Raw genomic sequence first — 19,486 nt, forward strand, 5'->3', positions numbered from 1 at the left:
TATGTAGGTAAGGGTTTGGCTATTCCAAGTCCCTCTTGCTGGATCAACTTTTGCTGTTACAAATGGCAGAATCATGCAGGTAGCACACATTCTGACAACATGCCTGTGCACCCTCCCCATGATACAGAAACCACTGGGGAAGCCACACGTGCGACTAGAAGCAGTTTAACTGAGACATAAGCATTAACAGATTAATAAGCTAAACATCTTCTTAAGGTAAATAGCTGCTGCCTCAGCCTCCCACAGAGATGGAAAAGGAGAGAACACACCCCACTGCATTGACTGCCAGGGCCAAACAAAAAGGCTTTTGATGTATAAACACTGCTCTGCTACCAGAACTTGAGGAAAAAAATCTAGGAAGGGTCTTCATAAGATTTGGCTGCAGAAAGTAACTCAAGTCAGGTTCAAGTGACAAGCATGGCAGAAAAGTCATGGGGAACTCTGCTTTGTAACCATAATGCGGATTAAGTTAGTTGTTATGTGATTTGAATCAAAACCAAAAAAAGTAAAACCTCTTTGCTCCCCATACTGAGAGCAAAACAGAGAAACACAAATAAAAAATAATGTTTAAAGACTTAGGAAAGCAAAACATTTGTACAGCCCTACTGCTTAGACCAGGACAGAACGGCACATTTCCTAAATATCATTGTGTAAATACCAGTGGATACACCTCAAAAGCACCCACAGGAACTGCCTGCTGAATCCAGCCTGTCCACCCAGGGAGGCACTGCCAGCACTGAGCTCTGTCCCAGGCCCCACTGAACCCTCTAACCCCTTCAGCCAGTCAGTGACTCGGACAGGTGTGACAGACAACTCATGTACCTCCTTCTCCATTTCAGCATATTCTTTGACTCTTTCAACAGCAACAATGTTGGTTTCCAGCTCAGATGACATGCGGACTAGCCAGTTCAAGTACGCCGTAATCTGCAAGAAAGAGACAAGTCTAGAAGAAGTTTACACTACATATGTTACCTGCAGTAAATAAAAAACATTGAAACATCAAAGCACTGCAAGTTCAGAGAATGCATAAACACAGGCAAGATCTTAGCTAATCACTGCTGGACAGGAGAAAAGTCTGAATGCCTTTAAAATGCAGGGGATAAGTCAACTTGGCCACATCCCCTCACACACAGAAGGAACTTCTCAGCACCTTCTCAGATACTATTTGAGGTTCTTATTCTTTTTATGTTCCTTATATTAGTTTTCCATCCAAGGCCATATCAGGTTTCTGACTTTCTGCTGCAGTTTTCCCATTCAGAGGTTGAATTTTTTTCAAAGAGGCAAAGTTACCTGCAATGAGTAGGACACTGAGAGGCCAACCAGTCCCGCGCTGAGTTTGTTGCGTGCAATCACTGCAAACAATGCTGCAAAGAGGACAATGCAGTTCCCCACGCCCTCCAGACGGACAGCCAGCCACCTGCAAGGCACAAAAGGCACATAATAATGCCTCTTTCCAGCAGTTCATCCATGGAGAATTCAGAATGTGGACAACCAATGCTCTGTCACACATCTTGGTTTGGAAAAGATTATTAATAGTGGCACACGTGTCCTGATGTGACATGGGAACTGCAAGGTATCTGAGGTTCTGCCTCAGCAGCATGGGAATCTTTCAGGTGCATAAATTCCTGTCTGAACTAGAACTGCTTTCTGAACTAACAGCAGGATCAATGAATCAAACTTTTAAAAGAATATAACCCAGCAGTAAGGCAGGAACTGTCAGAAAGAAGAAAAATTCAGAAGTAATCTTAATTTCATCACAGAAGCTTAAGCAAAACATACATGAAACCAATTTATCCATGCAGGTTTTCCTATCCTGGACCAGTATGCCAAGAGCTGTGATTGATAAGGAGCACAGCCAGCAGAACCATGCCCTCCTGCCATTCAGTACTTCATCCCAACCATTACCTGTTTGCAACAATGCTTGGGTAATAAGCCTTCTGATTTTCATCCACTTTCATGTCATTCTGCTTTATGAAGCGTTTCTGCTCCTCGAAGGCTCGAATGACACTGACTCCCAGGAGGGTCTCGTTGAAGTGAGAATATACAGGAGAACGACTGACAGACTCAAGGCGTTTGAGCTGCCGAGAAGTGGCCACATAAAATCTCTGCAAATCAGAGCATGAGAATTATGGTTACATCCAGACCACGTCTGAAAAGACAAGAGGAATCTTAAGACAGTTCCCTGCCATTGGGCTGTTAGTTACAGAGATTCAGCTTACATATGGAAACATACAGTTCTTCAACACTTTTAGACCTAAGAACACCATTACATACACTCTGCTGTCTTTAAACAACCACCAATCAAACCATCTCATGAGAGAGCCATTTGCTCCTCTTTCTCTTCTCAGCAAGTTCAGTTCACCAGTATAAAACACACACATCACCACTTTTAAGGTTTACTAAAGAAGCCAAATAGATTTATCAATTCAAGAGCCAAAGTCAAAACTCAGCTGCTTCTCTTCGATCTTTACTGGCTCTGCTACTCTCTAGGAGTAAAGCAGGAGTGAAGCTAGCACACCCTGCTCACACAAGACAGGAGTGAAAGGCTGCCATCGTTTCTCTTGCTCTGTATTCTGACAAAACTGCCACATAAGCAATGCACACATACCCCTCCAAAAGCTACTCAGCTTTGGAAAGAAGTTTTGGAAAAGCCCATATGTTTTCCCCATTTGGGCTCTGAGCAACAAATAGTATGAAATGTGCCTCAAACTCTCCTGGCATTTTTATAAAGTCTGCTTAGGTATTAAAGGATTTACTTCTGCACAGAAGTCAGTCTATACTTGACAATGAAAGGAAATGCTCTGCTAATGTTAGCTAATCAGTAAACCATGCAAAGCACAGTCAGTCAAGCATGACTCAAGCCCAACACGCGAGAATCCTTACTCCTGCAGAGTAAGAACTGTCTTAAATAACAGAGGATGAGTGCCTGCTGGCTCTGCTTCCCCCAGGTAACATCCCTTACCTGCACAAACAAGTAGACAAGTCCCAGAGGTGGAATAATGACAGCAGCTATAGGTGTGGCCAGCAGAATGATGATACAAGCCCCAATCACATTGAATGTTGAGCCCATGAACATCTTGATGATTGGTGGAATGGTGGAGTCAATGGTATCTATCTCCTTAGAGAAACGGTTCACTAGATTTCCACTGGGTGTACGTTCAAAGAAACTCATTGGAGACCTGAGAACATTGTGCAGCAGGTTAAGGTGCAGGTGTCGTGATGCAAATATTCCCCCTATTGACACAACCATTGAGTAGCCAAACACAGCAAAACCTAGAAAAGAAGACTCGTTTTTAACTGCTGCCACCTCTCACGCAAACATTTTCCACATTTTGTCGTCATCTAGCATTAGCACGAAAACTAGACTTTACTACAGGTAGACTCAGCAAATATGTCACGTAGTTAAAAAAAGCATCAGTGAAAACATCACATTCCTCTCTCAGGCTGCAGCTGCAGGGGAGGAAGCATAGCCTCCCATGACAAACTGCCCCTGCAAATCAGGCTAGCACAGTTTTTTATAGGCCAAGGAGACATTTTGTCATCAATACTGGCTCATCAGCCCCTGCAAACCACTTCTCTTCTCACTTGGTACAAATGAAAGAAAACACATTTATTGAGTCATTTTATAGGTTGGTTTGCTTGCCTTTCTTAATTAAAGTTTTTCATCTTTCTACAAAAACCCACACTCAAATCCTTAGCAAACTGCTCCTGCAGTCACCAAAAGTACTACACTCTGAATCAGCAAATCTTAAAATAGGTAAGACCAAGCAAACCTTGGAAAATTCCAAGTGCTCCATATACTCCCAGTCTGACATTTGTGTGCTGCTGTGTCCCATTGATAACAGGATCATCTGTCCATAAACTTAGCCAGTAGTTGGAAGTCAGGGAGGCAATATGATTACACATAAAAAGGAAAATGCTCAAGAAGGAGATGCAGAGTCCAATTGCTTTCATGTAGTCCCAGTACACTGATGCCTTTACCTGAAGACAGAAGGGAAAAAAAGAGATACTAATTTTTCAGATTAAGTTTCAAAACCAGCAATTCCCCCTTCTCCAAGGCCTATTTGAAGTTGGTATCAAATCAGCATCAGGGCACAAAAACACAACAGCTGCACTCTGGAGAGCCACTGCTTGGGAACACAAACTGTAAAGCATTCTGTGGAGACATGCCAAATCCAACATCCCTTCAGGGCACACACACATCATCTTTCCCTTGTCTTCCAAGGGAAGGGAGGAGTAGGGAGAGAACTGTCTGAAGTAACACAGAGCATCAGTAGGAGAGCCAAAAACTTCACTGAGTAGTTAGTTTTTGGCTCTCTCTTTGTACCACAAGATTATACAGCCTTTAAACCAACCCTTGCTCCACATGGCTTGTATCCTATGGTCTATCTTTAACTAACAACAAGCAATCCAAGCTTGGATTCAAGCAACATTGCTAGGAGGTGTAACTGCCATTTTCCCAGGAACCTCAGTCTCAGGTTTCTCAAAAAGCCCTGGGTATCCTGGGATTAGATACTTGTGTCTACAGTGGAAACTTGGCTTAAATTCATTTGAGTCAATTCCAGCTCCTTACACTGAAGGGCAGATTTCATTGGGTCACCTAATTTATCACCACCTCTCTCCAAGCAATAGCTACAAGGTCTTCATTTCTTCTTTTAAACTTCAGTGTGCTCAGGCCCATCATCTTACACAAAAGTGTCAACATTCTTTCTGCAGGCAAAGGTGGGGCTCAGCAGAGGGCACAGCAATACCTCCCTGAAGTATTACACAACAAGCAGCAAGTTCAAGAAATCAGTCAGCCCCTTCTCCTGCCAGTTACATAGTCTTCAGAAGCTATTTTCTTCTGAACCATACAGATTTTTCTGAAACTGAAAGAGGGCACAGAAATTGGGAGCTGGAGACCATACCCTCCCGGTCTTTGCTGTGTCAGCCTCCGTCAGTTTCCAGGAATTCTTTTCAGCAAGTGGCTTCTGCAGCTCTGATGTGCTGCTCTGCTGCTGTGACTTCCCAGTGTCTCTGCTGTATGTTGAAGAGTTACTGAGTTGCCTGTTTGAAGACATTTATTTTTCAGTCTTAGTATGACATGAACCAGATATTGACTTCATAAATAGACAGTCCACAGAGCTCCAAGTCAGTGGCTCACATTCCTACGGTGATAAATCAAGCTAACCAGACATCATCAGGCCAGCAGTTACTAGTGCCTCCCTCCTCCCCTCTCAGTGCACTCTACTCATCCTCCCTGGTGGCATTCAGTTCCCAAGTACTTATGTTCAGGTACAAGTAACAGAATAACCAGTCGAAGAAGTCTTGGTTGCACAAACTCACTCCAGAAAGAAAAATGCTTTGTGACCATCAACACCAGCCTTTACAAACCCTGTCATCATACACCCTGCAGCTGCTGGAGTGCACAAAGGGCACCCACACTGGCATCAAAACAGGCAATTTTACTCCCAGGCACTCATCAGCTTCCAGAAACACAGTATCTCTAGAGCATCATAAAAATAAGGCAAAGACTATGAGATGATTTTGGAAAGGTATAATCAGAGTGATTGCAATCATAATAGCAGCTGTATTAGGCCAGACTAAAGGTCTACTTGGCACTTCATCCCATCTGACAGCAGAGAAATGCAGAAGCCTTGGGAACACGCATGGAAGTTGGATTAGGCAATATGATACTCTCCCTTTTATGCAAGCCAAACCCACAGTATCTTGCTACAACACAAGAGCTTCTTCACAGGGCAAGAATAGCATGAGAGCTCTGTGTGTGCAGACATGAATGTGCAACAGGAGCAGGGCTGCAGCTTCAGAGGTTGGCACACCCACGTGCCAGCAACTGGGACCCAGGGGCAGCTGCTGTGCAGACCGAGTGACTGAGCCCATCTGCTGCAGAGATCCACTTTGTACACACACATATATAATGTTTTCTCACTAGCAAAACTCCATCCTGCTGAGCCAGAGATGGGAACTGGATGGGGCCACGTGGTGCTGCATTTATGTGGGTGTTCTAAGTGTCTGTGACCCAAGTGGGCTCCTATATACATGTGGTGTGCCCATATATCCTGTGCATGTCCCTGCTGGGAGTACTTCCCACTGTGGGACCTGGAGCTGTGGAGCAGCAGCAGCCTTGCCCTTCCAGGCTGCAGAGTCCAGCATGATACATTTTCCTCTAACAAATACCATAAACAGCAAATTACTGTTTATCCACATCTGAGTAACAGGATTGAAAGGATGGGAGCAAGGTGAAAAGGGGAAAAAAAAATACACACCTATGCATCAGTTTTCCAGGGGCTTCATTCACAAGAACTCCATTTTCCACAGGTTTTCCTTCCTTTGCAGATGGACTATTTGTATCTGTGGGGACGAAAAAGTAAACATGAAAATGGTAAGGCAAAGACATACAAGGGTTTAATTTCAGTCCTAAATGCCAGGTGCAGTCCTAATGTGCAAACAAAGCAGGGAACACAAGTATTGACAGATACTGACAGAAAATTGACCAAGTGAACAAATGAGTTTAGTTCCACCCACAACAGGATTAATTGCCAAGACAGGCAACATTTATTTTTCTACCAAATGTAGGTCAGTAATAATGTAATATAACCATGAGGACATACTTTATGTCAAAGCATGCAATGTCAAGTCAGGTGTGACTCACTCCATGGAAAAAACCCAACACTCCAACCACTCCTTTTCAAACCATATCTTTTCAAACCATAACATTACACAGTTAATTATAAATTATTTTCATTTAGGAAACTACAGGAATCAAATTAATTTAAGCAAGAGATCTTTCCATGAATTGTTATCCCACAACATCCTGCTTGTACCAAGATGCAGCACACGAGGCAATTGTCTAAAACACTTCAGAAAACCTGTCAGCTTGAAATGTTAACTTTTTTTGAGCAATTTAATTCAGAGCAAATACAGTGCCTGAGTAAAACTCGTATGTTCAAATTATGTCATCATTTTCCTTACACAAACCAAATGACTGACTCCTAAAAAAAAGCTGGCAAGTAAATGGAACTCTATGTTCACGTATGAAAGTCAATTCAGAATTTGTAGCAAAGAGTTTTGTATTTTAAATGGCCTGTGCATAGTTTATGCAAACAAAAACATCCACCTGCATCTATTCCAAAGATATTAAGGAAAATTTGTGTAGATTTAGAAGTTGAAGCAAAGAAAAATATATGCATAGAACAGTTCATCAATACATTTAAGTGTGGACTGTTTGAAGACAAAGCTGCAAATGGAACATAAAAACCCAAAGCTAAAGTGCTCAGTGTGGTCTTAAGCAGAAAAAAAAAAGGCAGAAAATGTGAAAAAGTGAAGTTCTCTTATCTAGTTCTTATTTATATGAATAAGAACACACCAAGATGGGACAGCTGGTTATTTTAAGCATTTGACAGCACTTGTTTTGAAAGGTTCCCATATGAAAACGAGCAAGCATTCCAGCATCATACTGCTTTAGAACATCACTGAAGTTCCAAACCCACAAGAAAACAAAACCACAAATAAACCATCCTCCCTTAAAAGCTCTTCAGTTTGTAGGCTGCAAAGTTTTCTTGCTTATACTGCATTTAGCTCTTGAGAACAAAAAATGCTCAAGGCTGTGGCACCCAGGATATAAGCCCATTAAATGAGGACTCTGTTGGAAAATGTGTCCAGAAATTGCAAAAGGGACCAGGTGTCAAGTACTGAGTCCACATATGAGAACAAAACAGATCTTCAAGGCTCAGTCCTGAATGATGCCTCTCTCTGGGTACACTCACTACACTCCCAGGTCCAGGGTGTATCTTTGAAGCTTCCTCATGGAAGTGTTTGAGATACAGAATTGCTGTTGATGAGTTACCTACAAGCTGACACACCAACTGCTGTAGCTCACACAAACAAGTACCATGCAAACCAAGTCAATACCTTCTATTGTGCAGATAAAATTCTTCTAATAATGACTTGATCTCTTGTAAATAAGCTGCAGCTACTCCTATTACTCCAACACAAGCACTAATGTAAAGCCACATGGCAAAAAAAGCAGTTACCTGTTTCCAGAGGTTCAATCGTTCCTTCTAATGAAGGATCTGACTCTAAAAGCATATATAATTAACTTTTTCCAGAATATACTCAACCATTTTCAATCTTCACAGCAACATATCCAAGTAAAATAACCTAAACCACAAAACCATAAATGCCCAAGGCAGAATCCAATTTGCTGAAATGGACCTATTTTTACTCCCAAACCTCATTACACAGTTTTCCCCCACAGAGAAGAAACCCCATGAAGCTGAGGATGGGAAAGGCAGCAGGACAGCACAGACAGAGGTTAACCCCCAGGAATCCCAAGGAGAGAAAAGGGCTGTAAGGCAAGGGGGAACAGAGTTGCAGCCAAACCTCAGAGGCTGGGTAAGAGGGAAAGGGTTTCCCACCCCTGCAGAAGGATGTATTTCAGCCAAAAGCACCAATCCACAGTGCTGTCAGGCTGCCAACACTTAGCTTCAGACATAAGGGAGCCTCTCTTTTAAAGTGGGTGTGCTGATACCCTCCAGCTAGCTCAGACTGACTCCCATCACAGCCTGCGTTTATCCTAGAACCTGTGATTCTTAGTGACCTTTTCCACATTTGATAAATTCAATATTATCCCTGTGAATCAAACAAATAACACCCCTATTTTTCACTTTCTACTGTTGGCAGAAGATCACTCAATCAAAACTGATAAACAAATTTGCTGCAAATACACCAATCTGTAATACAATAATCCTCTCTGAATCACCAGGGCAGTGCTGAGGCTAAATGTGCCTTTTATTAGACAACTGCAGAGAAGCATGGCAGAAAATAAAGCACTGGCTCACTTTCCAAAACAAGATTCAGTATTAAATGAAAAAATAAACTACCTTGGTTTAATGCAAAGGACTTCAAAACCTATTTTTCCACACTTGAAAAGAGGAGGAGACAAAGACTAAAAGAACAAGGCTATTAAACATGGCAAATCTTTCTATACCTCAACTCATTAACTGCCTAGGGAAGTGCAGAGAAAGTTACTTTATCTCTAAAGTTACATACACCAAGGACAGCAACAAGTCTGACTGTATCCAAGTAGCTATAGGAGCACCTACAGAAAACACACAGAAGCTAGGCTGATTCTGCTTCCACAAGTCTCTTCCTGCAGTGCTTTTCACAGTGGGAGACCTCACCCACACAGCACTTGCTGTTTACAGTGTCCATCCAAACCAGCATCCCAGTCTGTAGAGTAACAACTGAGACCTTCCAAGAGGAATGGACGTCCTGAGCTTGAGCCTCAAGATGGCAGATGACAGATCAAGATGACAAATTCAACTGCCCATGAGAGGGAGGCAGGAGAAGATGCCACCTTGCACATCCAGAAAACAAACCCTGCCTGTTCACAGCCTCCAAGAGCAGCCTGTGGTTCCAGCCTGGATAGTAGAAGGCAGCTTTAGAGAACAAGGCAGACCATCACAGCCATCCCACAAGGAACTTTGAGATGAGCATCAGGAGCAGCCCCTTGCCAAAGACAGCCATTCAACATCCCTTTAACACTTCACAGCTGTATCAGAGCAGCTCAGTCTGGCACCATTTCTGTTTTGGCTGTGATGGGCGTGTGAGGAGTACACCAAAAAATGCCTCTACATTCCCTCCAGGGAATGGGAGGGAACCACTGGCTTTCAAACTGGAAGATGGAGCAAAAAGCAGGCTCAGTCCCTTCCCTGTTCCTGCACTGCAGCACCCAGCAGCAAGGACCTGCTACCAAACAGGCCTCAAAGCACATGTCAACACAGTGCAAGCACCACTCATACTGTTCAGCATGAGCATATGGAGGAGTGTCAGGAAATCACCCAAGCCACTGGTAAAAACAGGCTGGAGGCAAGACACTAAATCCTGTATTAAAACCCAATACTGCAACTGTCTGCAAGTAGAAAAATAAATAAATCTGAAGTCTATTTCTGTATCAGTGCAGCTCTATAGCTGTTTTGTAAAGCAGATGCAGGAGTCAAGGACATCAGCTAGAAAACTGAGCTGCTGCTTCCTCCTCCCCATCCCCACAGCAATTATGTGCATAAAGACACATCCTAACAGAGACAGCAAGGGTATGTAACCCCAGCTGGCCTCTGCAGTCTCACAACCCCCTGAATTTTGCACTGAGAGGAATTTTACTACAGTATGTTATGCATTTTACTAAATTTTAAGAAAGAATGTGGTTTTCATCTCTCAGCCTCCAATGTCCTCAAGAAATAAGCACCTCTACCTACAGATGAACACAAGAAAGAGTAATTTGACTTTCCTTCCACTACTACTATTTTTCCTATACATTTCCCTGTACTCACTTCACATGACAGACATCAACTCATCCCAAGAGAGTTTATTTGTGAGCTTACCACTGTTCTCCATGCTTTGTTCAGTGTTAGCATATGTGCGAAGAAACTCAGCAAAAGCTCCATCCTGCTCCAGCAGCTCCTGGTAGGAGCCCATCTCAGAAATTTCTCCATCAGACATGACCAGAATTGTATCCATTTGAGGCAGATAGTTGATTGCATGGGTTACCAAAACCCTAGTCTAAACAGCAAAAGAATAAAAAGAAAGGTTTTCTAACATCTCAAACCAGTAAACACCATGGATGAACTATTGCCCTTACTGCTTGAATTCTGTGTGTAAAGCAGCAATAACAAAGGACAGGCATGCAACAGCTTTAAGGAAAAATACTCTTGTCTTGATTTTTCCATTAAAGAATTTTCAATTACAGAAATCAGAGCACCTTTCATTACAAAAATCTCAATGCTTTATAAAAGTCCTCTGAAAATCTCAGAAGGATCATTTAGTTTTTCAGATGTTAGAAACAAAAGTCTGAATACACAACTTGACAGGCTTGGAATCATTTGAACTCAGCCAAGAAAACACATTCTCTAGAGACAAGCATTCATTATGACATACTTTATTTTTCAGGATTCCTTTTGGTCCTATAACTTTTTCAAAGATATGTTTTCCAACATGAGCATCAACAGCTGATAAAGGATCATCCAGTAAATAGACATCTGCATTACAGTAAACTGCCCGAGCAAGACTGACTCGCTGCTTCTGGCCTCCAGACAAATTCACACCCTGAGGAAACAAGAAAATAAGATCCTTTATTTACAACTGGAAGGAGATGTCTTGCTACAGTTTATGAAAGACACGAGTCGTAAGTGGTTTACTCAAATTAGAGGAATTTCAGCACTGTATGAAACAGATCTCCATGAATAATTTCACTACCACAACAGCACAAGCAATCAGAGTCCAAATCCTCCTGGAATCAACCACATCTATTAGTTTTCCCCTGTCAGTGAAGGGCTAGGCAAAAAAAAAAAAGCATTTGCTAGTCTTGTAAACCAGCTAACCCAGATCAACCTACCTACCCCTGTACATTCAGAGGTTATTTTTCTCAGCTGTGTTTCTGCAGTGCTGCCTCTGATTAAATAAACAAACTTTGTTCACACTCTACAATTTGGTTGGTCTGCTGGCCAGTAATGAAGATAAGGCTGCACCGTTTACTGAATCTGGAGCTGTTGGCTGGCAGCTACATCCCACCTCTAACTAGTCAGCAGGCAAAGCACATACCCCTGTCTTCTGGAGAGCAGAATGCCCAGCAGCCAAGGACACACACCCTGCTGGGCTCATGGGATGGGGACACCTGGTCCTGCCTCCATAGCACAGCACTACAACATCTATGCAAGTTTCTAAACCCCACACTGCACATATTTTTGCAATCAAAGGCCAGTTTTGGGGTGGTGGCTGTTTTTGTGGTTTGGTTTTTCTGGGAGGGGACAGGGGAGTGGTTGAAAGGGATGTTTGTGTGATTTAAATGAAGCTGAAGTGTTCAGATGACTCTTCTCTTCCTGTTTCCATACATTTTTCAGCTCTATGACCATGGCAACTTGGAGACCATTAAAAACTGTCATTTCAACTGTCATTTCAAGATGCTTTTACATTTGTAATTGAGGACAGGTTTCCTCCCCTCTGAGGCTTAAAAGGAAAACATACTGTTCAAATCTGCCTCTTATTCTAAAGGGTCTCTGCTCTGAATGTTCTAAACTCAATACAACTTTGAAATAAAGCAGAATAGAAGTCACACAGCCTTAACTACAAGCAATAGCACTGTTATGGTAGAGTGGGGATTGAAATACCTTTTCTCCTATTTCTGTTTTGTCTCCAGAAGGAAGAATCTCTATATCAGGCAGCAGTGCACAAGCCTCAATCACACGCTTGTACCGGCTCTCGTTCATCTCCCTTCCAAAGATAATGTTATCTTCCAGGGTTGCATTTTGGACCCAGGCTTGCTGAGGAACGTAGGCTACAGGGCCCTGCAAGAAAAATAATTCAGTACTTTAGACTAAGAGTGTGCACACAGAGTCAAAGCACAGCAGGGCTTTGTGGGGCAGGTGGTGCTAATCACCTCACACATTGCCCACAGTCATTTCAAAACTGCACAAAGTAGTTCTTGGGCTCCTGCCTCCTCCAAAACGTTGTTTTTATTATCCCCTCTACAAGTGAATGTAACAAAGTGCATTGGTGGAAAAGAAAGGACTTCAAACAAAATATGACTAACATAAACCTGGAGGAAACATTTGTTTAGAGAATGTTTGCACAAATACTGAATGTCCAAAGTCATTAGTTCTCTCATATAAATTATGTTCTGCATACAACAATTTAAGCTGGAATGCAAGTGTTTAACAAATGCATCCCTGCCAAGAGATTGCTGCAGAAAGCAGAGGAAGTAGTTTTCATATAAAAGTTACTTCAAAGGAAGAGATTGATATAACACAAAGTACTGTGCTTTGAAGATCAGTTCTGCCTTCTCTTTCTGCACTAATAGTTAGTGACTCGTATCTCACCTACTCAATTTTTCCACAGTTTTGAAGGTGACCAAACCTAAAGTCTTTTAAATGCAACACATTCTTTTTGCTCTTAAAATAATTGTATTTCCATACATTAAAGCAGCAGCAAAATACAAACCAAAGACTTTACTTATTTGCCTACTTCCAGGTCATTTTTCCCCTGTGAGCTCTGTGCAATTCTGATGTCTAAGAAAGCATGAACTACAACAACAGCTTTTCCCATGTTTGGGCATCTGGGTGCATGCTCTCTCCTTATCATTCTCTTATGTCTAAGAAGGTATGACCCAACACTGTTTTTCCTCAAGCTGGAGTATGTAAAACAGGGTCTCCTCTCCTCACACCTGCCTGCCAACAAGACTCACCAGAATATTTAGCTTTGAGACCTCCATTGTTCTATTTGCCTAAATCTGAAACCAACAGATTTGGATGATGTTGGGTCAAGGCTCAACAGACAATTACACAGAGCACAGGCTAAGGCATACACATGGCCTGCCAGGAAATCAGGCTGAAAAGCATGTCCATGAAGTGCTGCCTCTTCCCTTCTCCACACCACTTGGAAATCTAGATTCCCTCTGGCAATACCCACAATTAGCTGCACAATTCTTCAAACACAGCACACCTTGACAACCACGTAGCCTTCCTTTTTGTCCATCTCCCCCAGTAATGCAGACAGCAATGAAGACTTTCCACAGCCAACTTGACCAACAACAGCCACCAAGGAGCCTTCAGGAACAGTGAAATTAATGCTGAAATAAAGTGTACATAATTCAGCCTTGCTTGCTGGCACACCCCAGTCAATTGAACTGCCCATATAAAACCAGATGCAATGTGAACACCCACTGCAAATACTGACACAGCACTGAAATTGTAACTGTTAAATGCCAGCTTCTCATTCAGTAAGCACCCAGCTATCCCTTGCTTGGAACAAAGCATCTTAATATGTAACTAGTCAAAAGGGGAAGAAAAAAGGAAGAAAGCACTGTGACTCAACCTTGCCAATATTTCTCTCAAATGTCTTGTGAACTCAAATGTAAATACAGTATCCTTGTCCCAAAGAATATGCCATTTAAGGCCCAAGAAAGAGCAGGCAAAATTAAGGAAGGGAACAGGGAAGGCAGCAGGTCTTGTAGCTGCATCACTGCACAGTTACTTGGTCATACCATGTGCAAGGTTCACTGGTTTTCTCCAGCACGGGAATCAAGGATGGCTACAGTTCAGCAAGAACCAGATTGTAAGAGAGAGACTGAGCACACAGGAGGGACCAGGGATGATTTTGAGGGGCTGACCAGGCTGCATCCTCTAGATGGAGCTCATCCCATCTGCAGCAGAGCCACAGGTTGAAATCCCTTGTGTCTTTCTCTCCCCCAATTACACTTCTTGCTACTCCCCTTTATGCATTCCATACATGTAACATACTGTAAAAATCCCTCTAGTTCATAAAGCCCCGAATAAAATAATACATATATATAGAACAGATGTTATTTGTTCTATTTCTTTAGGGCAACAAACTCTTCTGCATATGTATTTTACAATTCAAATGCAGATTGTTTAGGATGCAGCAAGATTATGGATGGAATGAAGGGTAGGAATTCTTACCTGTTCAGCAAGGGAGGATCAGTTTTGGACCAGCTAAATGTTGCATTCTTTACAACAATGCATCCTTCAGCTGCAAATAGAAAATTTATATTTATAATAGTACCAATGCAAGCACCTGAATTGTATGCTCTGGATCATGCCACAGAAGTCAATCTGAACATACACAAGCAGAGGTATAAAGCTATTTTTTCAGAAGAGCAACCACACATTGCTTACAAAAAATTTGTGTTCTGCTTTTACTGAAATTAAGAAGACAACACAGGTTCTAAGGCTACACTTATTCAGAAACCAAGAGGTACATAAATGTCAACTACAGAGATATCAACTAATTCAGCTGCATCCTTTACCCAGCACTGCAAAGTCAGTACAAGAAACCAGCAGCTTCCATTTGACCTCTGTTTTCATTGAAGTATCAGCTAAACTGCCAATTCTGTGTGTCAAATTACTACAAGAACCATAGGTAAAATAAATAAAACCACCAAATAAAATAACTTTAACCAAAGACACTATTCAGTGAAATGCCACGTGATAGTGGCATCTGTAGTTTTTTACAGCAACAACTCAAAATATACCACTCCTAATTCAACCAAATATGCAATAAATAGTTGGTCTAGGTAAATATTTACATAGGTGTGCAAGTACAACCCATTATGGACAAAGAACCCAAAATCTCACACTAAAGATTTATGAGCAATGTATTCATGGTTATCAGCTGAGAAAGGGGAGGAGATATTCTCAAAAGGAAGATGAAGAGAGAAAAAAAGTACAGCAGATAACTGCTTACCAGAAAGTAAAGTGACCAAAATGATACAGAGCTTAGCAGTGTGAGGAGTCGTCAGAGGAATTTCACTAGCTTTGTAAACAGGAGGTAAGAAAATTTATTTAGAAGTGACTGAGATAACTAAAGTTTTGTTTTGCAAGAAAAAGGGCATTAGTTTTTCAGCAAATCTGCCTTCACACTTACCTACCTCCTAAACAGCTGTGTATAACTGGACCAGCAACACTGGATACAGTGGGATTGACACAGCAAGTAATACTCATTGCACAAACTGCACAGTTGATGCATCTGCCAGAACTGGGACTATGCTTTCATCTCAAGGTTGTTGAAGTGTTCCATGGGTTTTGGCACAGGATTAATTACCTCCTCTTAACTGCCAACAAACTTCAACTGTTACACTTGAAACAGTCAAACAGGTAATTTTGAAAGCGGCCATGTGTGTCTGGATTCTGTAGTTTGGACACAGGAGTTTTGGACAGGAAAGAAATTACCTCAAAAGGTGGTAGAATCTTTCTACAATTTTCATTTTACAGACTCCCTTCTCTGCTTTCTGGCTAAAATTTATCAGTGAAATCCACCAAACACGCAGCAAATTTGTTATAAAAAGCCAAAGAAACCATCCCAATCCTGTACATGCTGATTTTCAACAAGTAAAGAAACTCACCCTCTGTGATGGGACCCCTGATTATGCTGTCTGGATCTAACTCTTCATGAGACAGGAACACCCTAAGGCGCTTCAAGGAGACACTGGCCTGCAGGGAAGAAGGATGCAAAATTATCTTATACCCTGCTCATCATATTTAAGAGCTCTTTATTTTGCACAGTGTATACATTGCAGCACTATCATGCACTCCTGATTCCTCCTTACATCCATTGCATAGTTGCTTGGGTAGTCATCAAACTTGCACTTCCCAAACCACAAGAAATAGGGCTGATTTCAGAACACCCTTCCCCCCCAACTGGGATTGATTATTTTGCTTGCACAGCACTTATCACACAGGAACTGCAGAGCTCCCTTGCTGAGGTGGCCAGATTTCACCAGTGGACAATCTCTAAGCATGGGAATGCAACCTTTCCACCAGGGCCTACTTCTCACAGAAACACATGTTAATGACTGAAATCTTACTTCTACTATGTTGCTGATAACCATAGGAAGCATGTTCAATGGAAACCTCAGGATGTTGAACAATGCTAGAGAAACAAATGCCTTCTGAGCATCCAAGATGTTGTTCTTGTCTATTGTGACATACACAGCAAAGGTGGACAAGGCAACCTGCAACAAAGTGTAATGGTGACAGTCAGGCCAACATATCTTAAAGCAACTAAAATCAAAGAAAGAGTCATGTTCTGCTAAATTCCTTGTTCCTGATAAAATATGTGCTTTGCAAAAAGTGTTATTTTAAATCTATTGCTGTAAAAAGAAGCTGATGGCTCCTCTTGGAAAACTGTTAAGTGCTCATTTTGTTAACATAGCAAGGGTGAAACCACAACTGTCCCAGGCTATTTGTGGTCACCCTGCACGAGAAGGGAAGGAGAGAAATTATCACTGGTCTTTCCTTCTGCTCTCTTTCAGTTTTGAGGCACTCCTTGTGGTACCACGTGCTGGATCAGTAACACCTATAGACAGGAAAGGTTGAAACACCCCAATTCTAAACTATTACATATTTTGTAGAGACTACCACAACCCTAGATTTCCAAATCCAGCCCACTTTATCATGGACAGACTGTTTTCCAAGAAACCTGAAACGCTACTGCGTTGCAAAGATGAAGTCCTAGAGTACTAAGCTTTTCCATCATGAATTGTTTAAGCTCTGACCAAGAAAATTACATTGAACCACTGTTATAGTCAACCATAAGCTATAAAAATAATTCCCCAAATCCATATACTTCACTTTTTTAAAATGTGTTGAATAAATTATAGTAAAGGTAAACTAAGTAAAACCAAATGTTCCCTTTCAGATCTATTCCCTTCATAGTGTTTTCTTCAATAACAACACCACTCATACCTCAGGATCTCACAAGGTCCAGCAACTGTTTCCTACAGATTGTCACTTAAAACAAGAAATCAAGGGGGCCAAACCTTGGGCATCCTCCCTCCTAAAGGGCCTGAGACAATCAGCTCACCACCTAAGGAACAGCCTCAGCTAAGCACAGCATCCACTGGAGACATTAGTATTTCTGTTAAAAATCTGACTGCTGTGAAGACATGTATTGTTCTTGGTCCAGCAGCTGATGCAGCTGTGCCTGATACAGCAGCTTGTTTGTACAGTCTTGAGGTTTGGACAAGCATATCCCAGGGACAAAGGCCTCCCCTGGAGATCAAAAACAACCTCATAAGCAGCATGTCTGCACTCTCGTGTTACCAGCACTTAATATGAAATACACCCTTATCAGCACACACAGCAGAACTGCAAAATGAATGGTTTCTTGACACTGTTATTAATCAGTGTTTTAAAGAGCCCTGGCCATGGAAACAGGAGAAGCAGCAGGAGAAATAAGATTTGAATGTCAAAAGTGCTTTCAAGTAGGCACTTGCAATAATTCTGGAATCAGAAGTTCAGAAGAACATACAAAGAAACCCCAAAATCCCAGAAACAACCTGTTGAACAGCAGCCACACACCCACACGTGCTGGAACAGAGCAAGGAGTTAGGAGACTCTGTCTCCTCAGACTCCACAGAACAGCACTAAGGAGTCCACCTGCAGAGTTTTATTTAGAAATTTCATTTAATAATGTATTTATATTAAAATCACCTCAGACTTCTTTTAGAAAAGCATTCACTTAAGAATGCAGCTGATGCTTCCTACCCAGGGCACTGCTTCTCTGCCTTTCATCATGCCCAAAACATAATGTAAACACTAAAAATGTTTGCAGGGAAGGAATCTGAGACTGGAAAGTACACTTAAACACCTTCAACTGGAACAGCACATATTTTATCCTAATGTAGTCATGGCTTTTATTTGCTTCTGCAGACAAGAGCAATGGTCCCTTGTTCTAATAGGGTCTGATGCAATTTTGATGTGATCTCACCCTTCTCTCCACTGTGTTAGTTGAAATGTAAGCTAACCACAAACACAGTAGGCATGTTTAGCATATCAAGAATTTTTTCATTTTTTAAACTAAGAATTTAAAGCAATCCCAGGCTAGGAAATGGCTTTACCTCTCCATATTGTTCTTAAAGAGCTGCTGGGAGAACCCAGGCCAGAGCTATGCCTGGCACACAATGTCCCATTTGACCAAGGACTCTTATGTAAAGACCTAATGCTCTAAGAAAGATGTTGAAACAAGGCAAGTTTTACTCTGTTAGTCAAAACTCTCAGCTGGAGGGTAACATGCACATCACTAACCTCTCCTAAATCTGACCATATAGTTAATTTTAGGTTCCTCAAGCACTCTATGAAAAACAAGAGGGGGGGATGAAGACGATGTTTCATGACCAAATACTTTGGTCATTAACTTCTAGAATGCATCTAAGCTGGATGCTACTGAGTTTCAAAGCAAACAATAGTGCCTTTTCACACAGAAGTGGATCCATAAGTGTTCCATGTCACACCACTGTGGAAGGCATTCTGACTCCTCCACTCATTAAAACAAAACCAAAAGAAGTCCTCAAGTGCTGCCTTGGAAAGCATGAACCCAAAGAAGACAGAAGACTTTTAGATTTGTTTCACTTACCAAAAATGGAGCACAAACCCAAGTGAAGGTTGCCATTGCAGCAAGGTAAGCAGATTTCTTTAGGACTTTGAGTTCTTTCTGTCTGATCTCTAATACTTTCTCTCTGAAGGCTAATTCCCAAGCATAAAGTTTCAGAACTTTAATCCCATTGAGAATTTCATTCATCAGCTTAATTCTGTTGTCTTTGCTCTTCATTTGAGCTACCTAAAAACAACATTGCAAAAAATAATTAGTACAGCACAATACTTGGCAGGGCCTCAAAGTTCTGAGCTTTGTATTTTGCAACAGCAAATTTACCTCATTATCATCAAAAGCTTACTAGCTTCCCAAGCAGGAAATCTGAGATACTATCTGAACAAACAAACATGCAGAATTAACAAGACTTTTTAAACCAATTTAAAGAATGCTTCATGCAACTAAAAACCCAAACCAATATCAAAACACTAGTTTAAGTCCATCAGGGAGCCCTGGGACTTGGGTTCCTCCTAGGGACAGCATCCAGTTGAATATGCCTCTATAATCAAGCTTCAGTGATGTGCAGCTTGTATCTAACCTTAGACCA

General features: G+C 41.7%; 1 protein-coding gene across 1 annotated transcript in view; it reads right to left on the reverse strand.

Moving 5' to 3' along the window:
• The window catches only part of ABCC1 (ATP-binding cassette, sub-family C (CFTR/MRP), member 1), a gene marked incomplete at its 5' end in the record, with an annotated part of 33,899 nt that overhangs the window by 4,919 nt on the left and 9,494 nt on the right, over positions 1–19,486 (reverse strand). The window contains 16 exons of the mRNA XM_009078093.1: positions 823–924; positions 1,291–1,417; positions 1,906–2,105; positions 2,963–3,273; positions 3,774–3,981; positions 4,908–5,046; positions 6,267–6,351; positions 8,034–8,078; positions 10,383–10,560; positions 10,936–11,103; positions 12,165–12,341; positions 13,495–13,621; positions 14,472–14,541; positions 15,914–16,001; positions 16,376–16,522; positions 18,925–19,128. Of these exons, the coding sequence (XP_009076341.1) occupies positions 823–924; positions 1,291–1,417; positions 1,906–2,105; positions 2,963–3,273; positions 3,774–3,981; positions 4,908–5,046; positions 6,267–6,351; positions 8,034–8,078; positions 10,383–10,560; positions 10,936–11,103; positions 12,165–12,341; positions 13,495–13,621; positions 14,472–14,541; positions 15,914–16,001; positions 16,376–16,522; positions 18,925–19,128 (2,376 nt within the window). The remainder of the gene's footprint in view (positions 1–822; positions 925–1,290; positions 1,418–1,905; positions 2,106–2,962; positions 3,274–3,773; positions 3,982–4,907; positions 5,047–6,266; positions 6,352–8,033; positions 8,079–10,382; positions 10,561–10,935; positions 11,104–12,164; positions 12,342–13,494; positions 13,622–14,471; positions 14,542–15,913; positions 16,002–16,375; positions 16,523–18,924; positions 19,129–19,486) is intronic.

The sequence above is a fragment of the Acanthisitta chloris genome, unplaced genomic scaffold, assembly GCF_000695815.1.
Source record: "Acanthisitta chloris isolate BGI_N310 unplaced genomic scaffold, ASM69581v1 scaffold25677, whole genome shotgun sequence".
Classification (NCBI taxonomy): Eukaryota; Metazoa; Chordata; class Aves; order Passeriformes; family Acanthisittidae; genus Acanthisitta; species Acanthisitta chloris.